Consider the following 11,195-nt stretch of genomic DNA (forward strand, 5'->3'; position numbering starts at 1 on the left):
TGGAGTGCAGTGGTGCGATCTCAGCTGCAACTTCTGCCTCCCGGGTTCAAGTGATTCTCCTGCCTCAGCCTTCTGAGTAGCTAGGATTGTAGGCGCCCATCATCACACCCAGCTAACTTCTGTATTTTTAGTAGAGACGGGTTTGGCAGGCTGGTCTCAAACTCCTGACCTCAACTGACCAGCCCACCTCGGCCTCCCAAACTGCTGGGATTACAGGCGTGAGTCACGGTGACCAACTGGGATATCTTTTTTAAATGCTAATAAAATATGTTGGTTTTTCTTCTATTCTTATACATACTTACTAGGAAAGATCATCTATTTCTTTAACTCCTAAGACAAGTACTGTTAACATTTCATTTTGGGGGATATTACCCCACCATTCAGGAAGCAGATGGAATATGGAAAGCTCAAAAAAATCTAACTGGTCTTCTGGCTTCCTCTGTCTCCTTTCAACCCATTATCCACAAAAAAAGTAAAGGTTCTCTTAAAACATAAATTGGATTATATTGCTCCCCTGACTAAAACTGTTCTATGGCTATCCACTTCAAACAAGCATCACCATCACCTAGAAACTTCTTAGGAATGCAAAATCCCACCCTGCCCCAGACCACTGAATCTAAAACTCTAGGGATGGAGCCCAGCACCTCTGTTTTAAGAAGTTATCCAGGTGATTCTGATGCAAGCTAAAGTTTGAGAACCATTGTGTTAAGCTAAGTGCTTTGTATGTATGATATTATTTAAACCTGGCAACTCTTTTGTATTGTTGCCAGCAGAGTGCGGTGGTTAAGAGCAGAATCTGGAGCCAGGATGGATTTCAGTTCCGCCTCCCCTAGCTTTGTGACATTGGGTCTTATTTCTTTATCTGTGACAGGGATAATAATAACGCCCACAGCCGGGGTGGTGGTTCACTGCCTGTAATCCCAGCACTTTGGGAGGCCAAGGCGGTCGGATCACTTGAAGTCAGAAGTTCGAGACCAGCCTGGCCAACATGGTGAAACCCCGTCTCTACCAAAAATATAAAAACTAGCTGGTGTGGTGGCGCACGCCCATAGTCCCAGCTACTCAGGAGGCTGAGGCAGGAGAATCGCTTGAACCCAGCAGGCGGAGGTTGCAGTGAGCCGAAATGGTGCCACTGCACTCCAGCCTGGGCGACAGCGAGACTCCATCTCAATTTAAAAAAGAAAGAAAGAATGGTAATAGCGCCTACCGCATGGGGTTGTTGTGGAATTAAACATCATCAGTAAGGTGCTTAGAACAGTGGCAGAACCTGGATTTTAATCTCCCTTGGCCTCCAATGGCTGTGCATGCCCCAGGACCAGGTAACGGCCTTGTCCAGGAGGGGTATGGGGAGGCTGGTGTGTGTGCTGTGTCCAAGGGTTGCAGCCCCTCTGACCCTGGCGTGCCCTGTGATCTGGTTCAAGGTGCTAGGGCTCTGACTGCAGTTGGGTTTGCCATCGGCGGTGCTGGGGAGCGGGCTGCTCTCGTGCAGGCAGCAACACCAGCCAGCCGGGTTGCGAAGCTGCCTAGCACGGTCTGAGCATTCGCCTTAGTCGCTGGCGGCTGACACCCGACGACGCTGCCGCCGCCGCCCTAAGCACCGCCCGTCGCCCTCTCACCCCGCGGCGGCGGCGGCGGCGGCGGCGGCGGCGGAAGCGGGGGGGCGGGCCAGGCCGGGGCGGGGCCGCAAGCGGCATGGAGGAGGCGGAGGCCGCGGCGAGCCGGGCCGAACAGTGAGGGCCCGAGCGGGGCCCGAGCGGGGCCCGGGGCCCCTAAGCCGTGAGTGCCTCCGCGTGGGGGTCCGGAACGGGTAGCGCTGCCGATGCAGGTCTCCTGAGCCCTCGGGCGGCTCCGGGCCCTGGGAGGAGAGAAGCTGGGGTAGATAGGATGGGACGAGGGTTGAAGACTGGTGCAGGAGAGGTCGCTCTTTGCCCACCACATGCTTGGGAAGGCCTGGAGCTTGGTCCTTGTAGGGGCTAATGAACTTTGAGCCGATTATTTGGCCTACACCCCTGGATAGCGTTGATTCAGAGAGTTACTCCAGTCTCAGGGAATTTCCAGGTGATCCAACCCCACTGAAGGGTTTCCTGCCAGCCCAGAGAAGTTGAGCCACTTTCCCCATGTCACACAGTATGGGTGCTTGCAGGGAAGAGTTGCTGGGAGGTCCTCCCTCATCTCCCCAGAAGGCATCAGACTTTGGGAGGAGCATCTTGCCCCATGTGGTCCTCTGGTCCCGTCAGATTCCTGAAGCCATGGGCTGGCCAGGACATTGGTGACCCGCCAATCCGGCATGGACAACTGGAAGCCCAGCCCCCTCATCAAGCCCTCTGGGGCTCGGAAGAAGCGGAGCTGGTACCTTACCTGGAAGTATAAACTGACAAACCAGCGTGCACTGCGGAGATTCTGTCAGGTATAGAGATGTCCCAAACCGTCACCAACCAAGGGCTTCCTCCCAGCCTCCTCCCCACCTAAATCAGGCACTGGGACCCACATTGGCCAGCCCCAGTTGGAAAGGGGCAGTAGGTTCCTAGAGGGGAGACCTCTATGTGTCATGTCCGTATAGGTAATGGTTTGAACCCAAAGTTCTGGAATTGGAACCCAAGCACAACTTCTAAGCTTCTGATGTAAGCCTGAAGTCTGATCAGGATGGCTTTGCCCAGAGGCACACCCCTGTGAGGCAGTTAGGGCCAGGACCCAGGTCTGATCCCCAGCTTGGGTCCCTGGGCCTGGCTCCATCTCTAGAAACCAACAATGGAGGAGACCAAGGAAATCAAGGTCTCAAATAGAAGAATACAGGAGCACTGGGTAGGGAGGGCACTAATGGAGGGGGAAGTGTCAGGGGAGGTTCCCTGGGGAAGGTAGCTGTGAAACTAGGCCCTGGTCAGGGCAGTAGAGCTAGGCAGACAGAGGAAGAGACAGGACCCAGGTTCTCAGGATGTCTTCACTGCAGCCAGGGCCCTCCTTTCAGAAAGACCCTCTAGGATCCGAACGAGGGGCTCCTCTTAATCATCCCTACCCCTCCCCTCAGACAGGGGCCGTGGTTTTCCTGCTGGTGACTGTCATTGTCAATATCAAGTTGATCCTGGACACTCGGCGAGCCATCAGCGAAGCCAATGAAGACCCAGAGCCAGAGCAAGACTATGGTAGGGCCAGGCTAAGGATGGGATGGGGGGCCTTGAGTCTCACAGCTGGAGTGGCAGGCAGACCCTAAGGGGTGAGACTCTGCTGGAAAGACTATCTCCATGACCTGTTGTACCCCACAGATGAGGTCCTAGGCCGCCTGGAGCCCCCACGGCGCAGAGGCAGCGGTCCCCGGCGGGTCCTGGACGTAGAGGTGTATTCCAGTCGCAGCAAAGTATATGTGGCAGTGGATGGCACCACGGTCAGTGGGCCAGGGTCTGGTGTACAGTCACTCCATTCTGCTCAGGGCATGGTCCTCTAGCGGCACGGTGTACTGCCTAAGTGGGAACTGCAACTCTGCCAATTTTTAGCTGTGTGACTTTGGAGTCCTCAATTCCTTATCTATAGACGGGGACTAATGATTTCTACTTGTCAGGATTCAATGAACAGTTTGTGAAGTTTCTTGTATGTAGTGGGATCTCAAAAGTAATCATTCATAATAGTAGGCAGTCAATTCATTGATTTATTTTATAACCATCCCCTGGTCCCTTCTTTGGCCTCAGCCTTGTGCTGGGCACTGGGGACCTGAAAGTAATCAGACCTGGCCCTACCTTGAGGGGTTCAGTGTGGTGGAGGATTGTGATATCTCCAGGATGAAGCATAGACAGCAAAGGCTCTAAGAGCCATGAAAGTCATGGAGGGGAGGGTTGTAGAAAGACGTGATTTCTTCGGATGGGAGTGCTATAGAGGCTTTCTGGAAGAGGTGGCCTTCAAGCTGAGTTGGAAAAGAACTGTGTGAACAGAAGCATAGGCAGGAGGTGATGTTTCAAGCAACTGGTGTTTTAAGTACCCCTAAGACAGAGATACCTTGAATGCCAGAGTGAAAAGTTCGACTTTGTCTTTGCCACTGTGTAGGTGCTTGAGGATGAGGCCCGGGAGCAAGGCCGGGGCATCCATGTCATTGTCCTCAACCAGGCCACGGTGAGGTTCTAGGGGTGGGTGACCCAGAGGACTGGAGCTGGGCTCTTCTTGCTGATGACACCAACTCACCAGAAGTGTATCCCCTGCCAGGGCCACGTGATGGCAAAACGTGTGTTTGACACGTACTCACCTCATGAGGATGAGGCCATGGTGCTGTTCCTCAACATGGTAGCACCCGGCCGAGTGCTCATCTGCACTGTCAAGGTCAGTTATTCTGTCCTGGCCCTGACCCCTACTCCCTAGCTCCAACCCTGCTCCTAGCCCCGGCTTCTCTGCCCCTCATATAACGTAGTGGGAAGATTCTCTGAAGGAAGGTCACTCAGGTTCCAATCTTAGCCTTAACATTTTTATTAATTCAGCAAATAGTTATTGAGCAACAACTGTATGCTAGGTACTGCTGTGGGTGCTGAAGATACAATGGGAAACAAGACAGAGTCCCCACCCTCGTGGAGCTTACATTCCAGCAGTGGGAGGTCAACAAAAAACAGCCAAGTAAATGTGGATAATGCTAGTAAATGATAACTTATATAAAGAAGAAAATAAAGCAGGGGATACAGAATGATGTGGGGGAGGGGACATTTTAGAAAGGGAAGGCCCCTGCAAGGAGATGATATGTGAGCAGAAAGCTGGGGAATTGAGGAATGAGCCAGGTGAGTATCAGGAGGAAGAGCATTCCCGGTGGAAAGAATGGCAAGTGCAAAGCCCCTAGAGTGGGAAGGTACATGGCATATTGGAGGAACAAAAAAGATGCCAGTCGAGGTGGAGCAGAATAAGGGAGGAGAGTAGGAGAGTAGTGGGAAAAGAAAGCAGAGAGTGGCAGGAGAGAGAGGTGCAGATTGTGTGGGTTTGTGGAAAGGACTTATTAGCTGGATGACCTTAGAGGACTCAGAATCTCTCTAAGCCTTCAGTTATTATTTTTTATCTGTGAAAGAGAGAAACCATAGAAGGTTATTGCGATAATGTAATGAGCTGATTTAAGTAAAAGGTTGCTACATAGTTGGTGCTTTGTGAGGCCAGGTCTTCTGGAACCATGCCAGTCAGGCTAACTACCTTCTCTGGTCCTCCAGGACGAGGGCTCCTTCCACCTCAAGGACACAGCCAAGGCTCTGCTGAGGAGCCTGGGCAGCCAGGCTGGCCCTGCCCTGGGCTGGAGGGACACATGGGCCTTCGTGGGACGAAAAGGAGGTGCTGGCACCAGAGGCCATCCACTCTGTAGTATCAAGGGCCTGGGAGGAGCAGAACCCCAGGAGATGGGGTGGGGTGGGGAACAAATAGGAGCCAGTGGCAGTGGGTTGGATCAAAGTAGGCAGGGAGATGGGAACAAGCCCCCAAAGTGGTGTCTGGGCCCCCATGGCCCTCATTCCTGCCTCCTGCCAGGTCCTGTCCTCGGGGAGAAACATTCTAAGTCACCTGCCCTCTCCTCCTGGGGGGACCCAGTCCTGCTGAAGACAGATGTGCCGTTGAGCTCAGCAGAAGGTGGAGTTAGTAGAGCATGGATGGGGCAGGGCCTGGGCTGGGGGTGGGCATTTAGATCTTCTCTGTGGAGCTTTATTCCTTTGATTGTTTGCCTGGGGCTCTTCAAACCCTGCTGGCCCCATGCCTCCATGACAACCGCATCCTTCCCTCAGAGGCAGAGTGCCACTGGGCAGACACAGAGCTGAACCGTCGCCGCCGGCGCTTCTGCAGCAAAGTTGAGGGCTATGGAAGTGTATGCAGCTGCAAGGACCCCACACCCATCGAGTTCAGCCCTGACCCGGTGAGTGAAGCCTTAGACAGTAAGGTTTGGGCTCCTTCCCAGCTCAGCAAGGGGCCCCCAGGAATGATCTAGGTTGGGCTTTCCCTGCCTGAGCCTGGGAGAGAACCAGGGGCAGGATTTACACTGCACTCTGAAAGACAGGGCTAGGGTGAAGGGGCAGGCCATGTGAGCAAAGCTCAGCGTTGGAGTTGGGCTGAGTGTGTGGAGAGCCCAGAACAGGGAAGATCCTCTATCCCTTCCCTGTCTACTCCAGTCTGCACCTACCCTCACCTGAGAACTCTTCCCTAGGTGGGGATCCCAGTTTGAAGAGGGAATAAGGCAAGAGCTAAACGCTGTTTCTCCCACAGCTCCCAGACAACAAGGTCCTCAATGTGCCTGTGGCTGTCATTGCAGGGAACCGACCCAATTACCTGTACAGGTGAGCCTGGGAATGGGCTATCCCCAGCACTGAACAGGAGGGTGCTTAGCAAGTGGGAGGGTACTCAGGTCATCTACCTCCAGGAGGAACTCTTGAGGTGGGCACAAAGGCAATAGATTCTAGACCCATTCACCTCTGTGGGTAAGCATGGGGAATCTGGGCCCAGCTGTAAACACAGGGAAGCCTGAGTTGGGGGGTGACGAAGAGACCCTAACCTATACCTGGGCTCCCCAGGATGCTGCGCTCTCTGCTTTCAGCCCAGGGAGTGTCTCCTCAGATGATAACAGTTTTCATCGACGGCTACTATGAGGTGAGCAGGGCTTAGGGGGTGCCTTGGGTGGAGCACAACATGGAGCAGCAGTGACTGCCAGAGACGGGCAAGGGGGACCGCCCAGGCAAGGGCTGTGAAATGTGAAGGCCTTAGATTGCAGAGGTGGGCGGGGGAAAGTGACCTCACATGGTGAGCAGTGGCTGTGCCCCCAGGAACCCATGGATGTGGTGGCACTGTTTGGTCTGAGGGGCATCCAGCATACTCCCATCAGCATCAAGAATGCCCGCGTGTCTCAGGTACTGCGTAGGCAAGGGGGGATGGGGCAGATACCTGGCTCTGCCTTCTACCCTAAAGCTCATGTGCCCTATTCCCACCCCACTCCCAGCACTACAAGGCCAGCCTCACTGCCACTTTCAACCTGTTTCCAGTGAGTACTAAGGATACAACTCTTGGGCCTGGGAGGGGGAAACATGGGCATAAGGTCTGGGCCTGTTAATATGGCAAACTCTTCGCCTCACTGGGCCTCATCCTTCACATCTGGAAAATGGGGGTAATGCTGCCTGCAAGAATATGGTTGGGGGCAAAGGAGATCACAGGATGGAGGGACCCCCTTGGGACCATGATGTCCCATTCCCCTTCCAGGAGGCCAAGTTTGCTGTGGTTCTGGAAGAGGACCTGGACATTGCTGTGGATTTTTTCAGGTGAGGAGAGTCTTTAGGTTTCAGGTGAGGTCCCTCGGTCTGCAGGGAAAGTCAGTGAGGTGTCCTAGAGAGCTTTCTGGAGGACATGAGCTCACGAGTGGGGGCAAAGCCTGGGCAAAGGTAGGATGGCAGGTGATGGGGTGCTGTTGAAGGTAGAGTGGATGAATGGAGACAGTGGGGATTTGGGGGAAGGAGGTACTCCAGGAAGGAGGTGCTCCTGAGACCGAGCTCCAGCTCTTCCAGCATCTCTGTGTGACTAGGTTTATCCTTGCCCCTCCCTGAACTCTTTGACCCCGCCTCTCTCAGTTTCCTGAGCCAATCCATCCACCTGCTGGAGGAGGATGACAGCCTGTACTGCATCTCTGCTTGGAATGACCAGGTAGGCTGGAATGGCCAGGGTTTAGCAGGCGAGTTTATGAGGCCTCAGCTAATACCTCCCACTATGGCCCCCTGTCCCCAGGGGTATGAACACACGGCTGAGGACCCAGCACTGCTGTACCGTGTGGAGACCATGCCTGGTCTGGGCTGGGTGCTCAGGAGGTCCTTGTACAAGGAGGAGCTTGAGCCCAAGTGGCCCACACCGGAAAAGGTAACTGTCAGGGTAGGATGAGGGGGCTGGAGTCCCCTACCAAGTGGAAACATCTTAACCTTCATCGTGGTCCATGTCTGCCAGCTCTGGGATTGGGACATGTGGATGCGGATGCCTGAACAACGCCGGGGTCGAGAGTGCATCATCCCTGACGTTTCCCGATCCTACCACTTTGGCATCGTCGGCCTCAACATGAATGGCTACTTTCATGTGAGTGGGAGGCAGGGAGCAGGGCACAGTGTGGCATGATAGTCAAGAACAAGAACATAGACTCTGAAGCAATCTTAGCTCTGCTACTTGCTAGCCATGTAACCTTGGGGAAACAGCTATCCTATTTTCACCTCAGTTTCTTTATCTGAAAAATGAAGATAAAGGGCTGGGCGTGGTGGCTCACGCCTGTAATCCCAGCACTTTGGGAGGCCGAGGCAGGCGGATCACGAGATCAGGAGATCGAGACCATCCTGGCTAATGGTGAAACCCCGTCTCTACTAAAAATACAAAAAATTAGCCGGGCGTGGTGATGGGCACCTGTAGTCCCAGCTACTTGGGAGGCTGAGGCAGGAGAATGGCGTGAACCCGGGAGGCGGAGCTTGCAGTGAGCTGAGATCACACCACTGCACTCCAGCCTAGGCAACAGAGCGAGACTCTGCCTCAAAAAAAAAAAAAGGATAAAATACTACTACCTCACTGGGTTACGATATTTTGAGGTTTAAATGAGTCAATATATGTAAAATGCTTTGAATTATAAACATGTATAAGGGTCAGCTGGTATTATTTTTATTTTTACTATCCTTAGCACTAGACTATGGGTGTCTGGGGAGAGTATTTCTGCCTCTAAGTACTGGTCCACCCCTGCAATCTCTGCCCTTTCCTGTTCTGGCAAGTGCTGGAGCCCATGCTTTAGCCTGAGGAGAACAGCGAAGTCCCTAGGTACCCCCACCCCACCTGGCTGCGTTCAGAGGACCATTCCCCAGTTACAGCAAGGGAGGCCTTGAGCCAGCCCAGCCCAAAGGAATAGATAGCGTCCAACTTGGAACCTCCTAGAAGCCAGAGGCCCCTCAGAGGCTGACTAATACAAGAGCCCCATTCCTCTCCCAGAGAGGGGCAGGCACTTCTCTCAGGTCACTCTCAGTACCAGAGTCAAAGTAGTTTTCTCCTTCCCAGCACAGCCCGTCCCTTTGCCCAGCACCTCCTGCAGGGCCTGTTTCTGACGTCTGTGGCTCTAGAACAGCAGGCCCAGGGAGAACTACAAGAGACAGGGACTACTAGTTCATGGGTCTGTAGTACAGTAATGTCAGCTGCCGTGACAGCATGAGCTCTCCAGCAATGGTGGAGGCCAAATTAAAGCTAGTAAGAGCTTGCTGTGGATGCTGCAAAGAGGATGAAGACAGGGGAAATTAGAGGGCTCTTTACAGGTCTAGGACTTCATTTGTGTGTCTAACAGATGTGTGGCTGGTCAGCAAGTGGGTGTGGGCCAGACAATGTGAGGTGCTGATTTTTACTCTCATACCCACTCCAGGAGGCCTACTTCAAGAAGCACAAGTTCAACACGGTTCCAGGTGTCCAGCTCAGGAATGTGGACAGGTTGGGGCTGGCAGCAGGGCAAGGGGTGGATATCTAGGAGATTTGGAGGCCAATCCCTGAAAGTCCCTTCCAATCCCGGGCCTGTGTGTTTACTCCAGCCCTGCTGCTACAGATTCCCATGTGACCCCTTGCCCTGCTCAGTGCTACCCATGGGACCTGAGGGCCTGCCCACTCCCCTGACCCATTTCTCCCTCCTCTTCAGTCTGAAAAAAGAAGCTTATGAAGTGGAAGTTCACAGGCTGCTCAGGTATGGCCTAAGACAATTGGGGTGTAGCGGGGAGCAAAGAGTCAAATACTGGGGATCTTGGCCCCATAATTTACAGGGTTCTGTACAAAATGAAAATCAAGGACCTTATCTTAAACATTATTAAGAACTTCAGGGTGGCAACAGCAGAGCATTCAACCAAGTACAGGGTCCTGTGGGACACACCCATGAAGTGGGCCCTATCTTGGCCATATTCTCCCACCCTCCACTGCAGTGAGGCTGAGGTTCTGGACCACAGCAAGAACCCTTGTGAAGACTCTTTCCTGCCAGACACAGAGGGCCACACCTACGTGGCCTTTATTCGAATGGAGAAAGATGATGACTTCACCACCTGGACCCAGCTTGCCAAGGTGCTCCAATACCATGCCCACCCTGGGGAACCCCTGCCCCTCACACATGTACTGCCCCAAGATCCAGGGAGCCTTTGCTCTGGAATCTTCAACCTCAGAACCTCCTCTTTATACTCTTAGAACCCCTCTTCCAACCTCCTTGTCCAAATTCATATTCCAAAAGATGCTATCTCTTGCAAATTGAAGTGGTTTCTGAGGAGGGGTGGGGGCTGAGCCAAAGGGTCTTCAGTGACCCCTCCCCACAGCTCTCTGACCCGTGTCTCTGTCCCCATCCCACCCTCACCAGTGCCTCCATATCTGGGACCTGGATGTGCGTGGCAACCACCGGGGCCTATGGCGATTGTTTCGGAAGAAGAACCACTTCCTGGTGGTGGGGGTCCCGGCTTCCCCCTACTCGTGAGTGACCCTTTTCTGCCCTGGGAAACGGGAGATCCAGGGACATAGCTAATGGCTTCTTCCCTATACATCCTTGTATTATTTTCCCAGAGTGAAGAAGCCACCCTCAGTCACCCCAATTTTCCTGGAGCCACCCCCAAAAGAGGAGGGAGCCCCAGGAGCCGCAGAACAGACATGAGACCTCCTCCAGGACCCTGCGGGGCTGGGTACTGTGTACCCCCAGGCGGGCTAGCCCTTCCCTCCATCCTGTAGGATTTTGTAGATGCTGGTAGGGGCTGGGGCTACCTTGTTTTTAACATGAGACTTAATTACTAACTCCAAGGGGAGGGTTCCCCTGCTCCAACACCCTGTTCCTGAGTTAAAGGTCTATTTATTTACTTCCTTGTTGGAGAAGGGCAGGAGAGTACCTGGGAATCATTTCGATCCCTAGCAGCTCATCCTGCCCTTTGAATACCCTCACTTTCCAGGCCTGGCTCAGAATCTAACCTATTTATTGACTGTCCTGAGGGCCTTGAAAACAGGCCGAACCTGGAGGGCCTGGATTTCTTTTTGGGCTGGAATGCTGCCCTGAGGGTGGGGCTGGCTCTTACTCAGGAAACTGCTGTGCCCAACCCATGGACAGGCCCAACTGGGGCCCACATGCTGACACAGACTCACTCAGACACCCTTAGACACTGGACCAGGCCTCCTCTCAGCATCCTCTTTGTCCAGATTTCCAAAGCTGGATAAGTTGGTCATTGATTAAAAAAGGAGAAGCCCTCTGGGGA

General features: G+C 53.6%; 1 protein-coding gene across 3 annotated transcripts; it reads left to right on the forward strand.

The window, feature by feature from the left end:
• The first annotated feature begins 1,663 nt into the window (after nucleotides 1–1,663).
• On the forward strand, nucleotides 1,664–11,195 carry POMGNT1 (protein O-linked mannose N-acetylglucosaminyltransferase 1 (beta 1,2-)). 3 transcript variants are annotated; one of them, XM_007978911.3, is made up of 23 exons: nucleotides 1,664–1,776; nucleotides 2,238–2,407; nucleotides 3,026–3,140; nucleotides 3,261–3,379; nucleotides 4,033–4,098; nucleotides 4,189–4,302; nucleotides 5,166–5,283; nucleotides 5,476–5,574; nucleotides 5,727–5,854; nucleotides 6,202–6,272; nucleotides 6,507–6,582; nucleotides 6,756–6,839; nucleotides 6,929–6,970; nucleotides 7,186–7,244; nucleotides 7,551–7,623; nucleotides 7,705–7,833; nucleotides 7,918–8,043; nucleotides 9,353–9,417; nucleotides 9,620–9,664; nucleotides 9,897–10,032; nucleotides 10,319–10,428; nucleotides 10,519–10,634; nucleotides 10,896–11,195. In XM_007978911.3, exons 2-22 carry the CDS (start codon nucleotides 2,288–2,290, stop codon nucleotides 10,604–10,606), a joined length of 1,983 nt encoding a protein of 660 aa, XP_007977102.1. In that variant the 5' UTR covers nucleotides 1,664–1,776; nucleotides 2,238–2,287; the 3' UTR covers nucleotides 10,607–10,634; nucleotides 10,896–11,195. The 3 variants fall into 3 exon arrangements, with proteins under 3 accessions (XP_007977102.1, XP_007977104.1, XP_007977101.1); XM_007978913.3 differs by having other exon boundaries at nucleotides 10,319–10,402; XM_007978910.3 differs by having other exon boundaries at nucleotides 10,519–11,195.

This window comes from Chlorocebus sabaeus, chromosome 20 (assembly GCF_047675955.1).
Source record: "Chlorocebus sabaeus isolate Y175 chromosome 20, mChlSab1.0.hap1, whole genome shotgun sequence".
Classification (NCBI taxonomy): domain Eukaryota; kingdom Metazoa; phylum Chordata; class Mammalia; order Primates; family Cercopithecidae; genus Chlorocebus; species Chlorocebus sabaeus.

Coding starts and splice junctions, on each gene's coding strand:
- POMGNT1 (XM_007978913.3), top strand. CDS start 2,288: ATGGACAACTGGAAGCCCAGCCCCCTCATCAAGCCCTCTGGGGCTCGG. Junction 3,141..3,260: donor AGAGCCAGAGCAAGACTATG/GTAGGGCCAGGC, acceptor TGTACCCCACAG/ATGAGGTCCTAGGCCGCCTG. Junction 4,099..4,188: donor TTGTCCTCAACCAGGCCACG/GTGAGGTTCTAG, acceptor ATCCCCTGCCAG/GGCCACGTGATGGCAAAACG.